The sequence below is a fragment of the Monopterus albus genome, unplaced genomic scaffold, assembly GCF_001952655.1.
Source record: "Monopterus albus unplaced genomic scaffold, M_albus_1.0 scaffold6.1, whole genome shotgun sequence".
NCBI classification, from domain to species: Eukaryota; Metazoa; Chordata; class Actinopteri; order Synbranchiformes; family Synbranchidae; genus Monopterus; species Monopterus albus.
This window is the reverse complement of record NW_018127886.1, coordinates 6,792,951-6,796,199: the sequence shown is the minus strand read 5'-3', so window position 1 is coordinate 6,796,199 and position 3,249 is coordinate 6,792,951. Positions and strand designations below refer to the sequence as shown.

Below are 3,249 nucleotides of genomic sequence, written 5' to 3'. Positions count from 1 at the left end.
AGGCGAGGAGGAATGAAACAATGGAGCTAAAGACTGGAACAGAGCTAGGGCGACAAAACGTGAAGATAATATACAGCAAATGAGAACGGGAAACAAACGGACCTGAAGATACTAGAAAGAACTGGCAGGGGAGTGAACGTAGAGCAGGGAATAAATAGGGAGAACTAATCAGGTGCAGCTGGTGGTAATCAGGGGATAAGAAGCAGGTGTGTCGGATAACGTCATCAAGGTAAGGGAGCAAAAACAGTGAGGGGAGTGAGAAGGCAGGGCAAACCTGACACCCTGAAGTCATTTCAGGCTAAAGAAAATTGTAATTGAGTGGAATGGCAGACAACAAACACAAAATGTATATGAAAACAGGTTTTAAATATGCTTAAAATACTTGTTATTCAATACAACCTGAGAAATTTGAAAGGTGTGGGTAGTTTAATTTTAAAGCTAAATTTAGCTGACGGCTGCATTATTTTTGTTTGTTAACATTCCTTTCACAGTTAACCAAGGATGAGAATTAACATATACCCACACACTCACTCAGAGACAGCAGGATGTTGGTTTTACATTTATTCACTATAAATAAATAAACCACAAACTGTTGCTCTGAACACTGGCAAGAAACAGATGGGTGACAAATTAAAGAAAAATCCTGAATAAATGTGCAGAAATAAAAAAAACGCAGGGGTCTCAGATTAATCTGACAATTATGGTCTTGATTATTTGATTTAGCTTTTTATTCAAAGAATATCAGAGACTGGGAAAAGTGCTGATTCTGACTTTCCAGACTCAAAGACGGTCTACAGGTCTTGTTTTTTCCAACCAAAGATACCAGTTTACTATCATGTATGACAAAGGAAAGCATCAGTTCTTCAAATTTAAGAAGGTGAAACTAGAAAATGGTGAATTTTGCCTCAAAATAGTTGCCAGTTAATTTTCCATTAATGAAATGACTAATGGTTGCAGCTCTAGGTTATATATAAAAAATACTGAAATTGTTTACTTAAGTAAAAGCAGCAATATAACTGTGTAAAACTACTCTGTTACAAGTAAAAGTCCTGAATTTTTGTGTACATCACATTTCATTTCAACCTTATATGCTTTTAATTTGCATTACTGATGGGTAGCTTATCAATTTCCCACCAGGGTATTTTTGTATTAATCTGGTTCTGAAAAGTAACTAGTAACTAAAGTTATATAATAAATTAGCACGGGAGCTGCTCAGGAGACACTTTATTATAAATTCTATCTTGTTCACTTTATGTTAGTTTTTTCTTTAATTTATCACCGGTCTCTAAATAATTTGTTCTGAATTCAGCATATTCCGTGATTATGAAATGCATTTGTTCACTTTTGTTTCATCCTGGTTTCTGCTACTGTTTGCTACTCTGTTTAGGTAAAACAGGTCAGTTCCTGCGGTTTATCATCTATACTAGCTTGATCTTTCTGACCCTGCAGTGCTTCATGCAGATCCCCTTCGCCTACATCCCTCCGCATGGTAAAAACAAACTTGTGACATGTGACATTTGTAAAATAAAATATCACCAGTCTTTTGAGCATACTTCCATGTAAATTAGAAACACTGGCTGACTGTGAAAAATGACAAAGAAATACACACACTGCTATTTGTAACTAATGATGTTTGTCATATGTAAATGTAAAATATTAAGGAGCTAAAAAAGCAACTTTGTCCTCAGCTTGATGACCATGTATTTTTTTAACAGTTAGTGGCCACTGGGAAGACTTCCTCTACCACATGGGCATTGTAAGGTATGGTACACATTTTATTTATGTATTTTCTTATTTACATATCAATGGTTATGCATTTTATGTCCAAAAGCTTAACATTCCAACTACTTTACATTACTACTGACCATTTCCCAAAGAATAAGAGTAAATTACTTCTGTAAATTTCAGAGCAGTACAATAATCATTATTGTAGCGGCGTCACTATATCTCAAGTCCGAGTTGAGTCTCAGGTTCCCAAGTTCAACGAGTCACAAGTCCTGAAACTCGAGCCAGACTTGTGTCCAAGTTCAGCATACTACAACGCTGATAACAATTAATTTACTGTAGGTTGAAATTTGATATTCATATTGTCATAAATAACATTTAACCTGCTTTGTGCTAAAACAACTGACATTTTAATGGTGACAAAAAATAAAGGCAACTAAATCTCTGTCACAATGAAATAATCCATCTCAAGCTAGTCTGAGCAAATAGATTTTCATACCTGTCCAATATGAATGGAAATCAGAGATCAACCTTGTGATACTGCTTGTGTTTCCAGATTTAGCTCAGTAGATCCTGGGAATGTTGTGCGTCTCTTGGCCCCAGATGTGAGCCTCTTATTATCTTGCCTCTTCTTACTGAGGCTTTGCAAAAAACTACTGCGCTCTGTGCCCCAAGTCAGCCTACATGAAAATGGAATACCACCATCTGACCCTGAGGTAATCACAGGCACACATATCAACCACTATAACCTTATGCTCTTTGAAGAACCCAACAGTGATGTCAGTGTTTCATCGGTCTGGCAGGAAGTGGAAACATCTGAAACAGAGTCTGAGGTAGAAAGTGACACAGAGGGCTCATCCTTTGATAGCTCGGATGAGACTACAGTGCCAGTTCAGTCGGGTCCGCCCCAGTTTGTCCAAAAGCTGATAGTGTTTGCTGCTGGACTGAGGATGCTGCTGTCCACAATCATGAACACAGCAGGGAAGGTGGTGGTGACCCTTCTGCTGGGGCTGGCAGGTACTTACAGCATCTTGTGTGCACACAGGTGTGTTATATTTGCACAGTGTCCATACAGTTTTACTTACTTTTTCCTCTTATCTTGCCACACTGTGTTGTGTGTGTGTCTATGTGTGTGTACAGGTATCATCATGCCGTCCCTCACCTCAAGTGTGTATTTCTTGGTGTTTCTCGGTCTGGTTTGGTGGTGGGTGTTCGGCCGCTCCATCAACCTGCTCCTGTTCAGCTCTCTGTGTGTGATGATGACCATCTTCAGTGGAGGACACCTACTGGCCCTGTACCTCTACCAGCTGCCCTTGGCCCAGCAGCTTGTGCCACCAGAGGACATCTATGCCAGGTACAGAAGTGACTGTAAAGTAAGATTAGACTACGCTGTACTAATCCAACCCTTTTATTAAATGGCAGCAAGTTTATGTTGGTTTCAGTCAAAGCAAGCCCCAAAACAAAAATAAAAATAATTGCCTTCTGGTTTTATCCTATCCTATGATAAATAACAGAACCTTCTCT

At 38.8% G+C, this 3,249-nt stretch overlaps 1 protein-coding gene across 1 annotated transcript; it reads left to right on the top strand.

Moving 5' to 3' along the window:
- Positions 1-2,477: 2,477 nt before the first annotated feature.
- LOC109969126 (piezo-type mechanosensitive ion channel component 2-like) lies at positions 2,478-3,140 on the top strand. The gene is made up of 2 exons (XM_020615808.1): positions 2,478-2,742; positions 2,866-3,140. Exons 1-2 carry the CDS (start codon positions 2,478-2,480, stop codon positions 3,138-3,140), a joined length of 540 nt encoding a protein of 179 aa, XP_020471464.1.
- Positions 3,141-3,249: the final 109 nt, after the last annotated feature.

What these genes read in the sequence shown, in the direction of transcription:
- LOC109969126 (XM_020615808.1), top strand. Translation starts at nt 2,478, where the DNA reads ATGCTCTTTGAAGAACCCAACAGTGATGTCAGTGTTTCATCGGTCTGG. An exon ending in CCTTCTGCTGGGGCTGGCAG is followed by an intron (nt 2,743 to 2,865) that starts GTACTTACAGCA and finishes GTGTGTGTACAG; the next exon opens with GTATCATCATGCCGTCCCTC.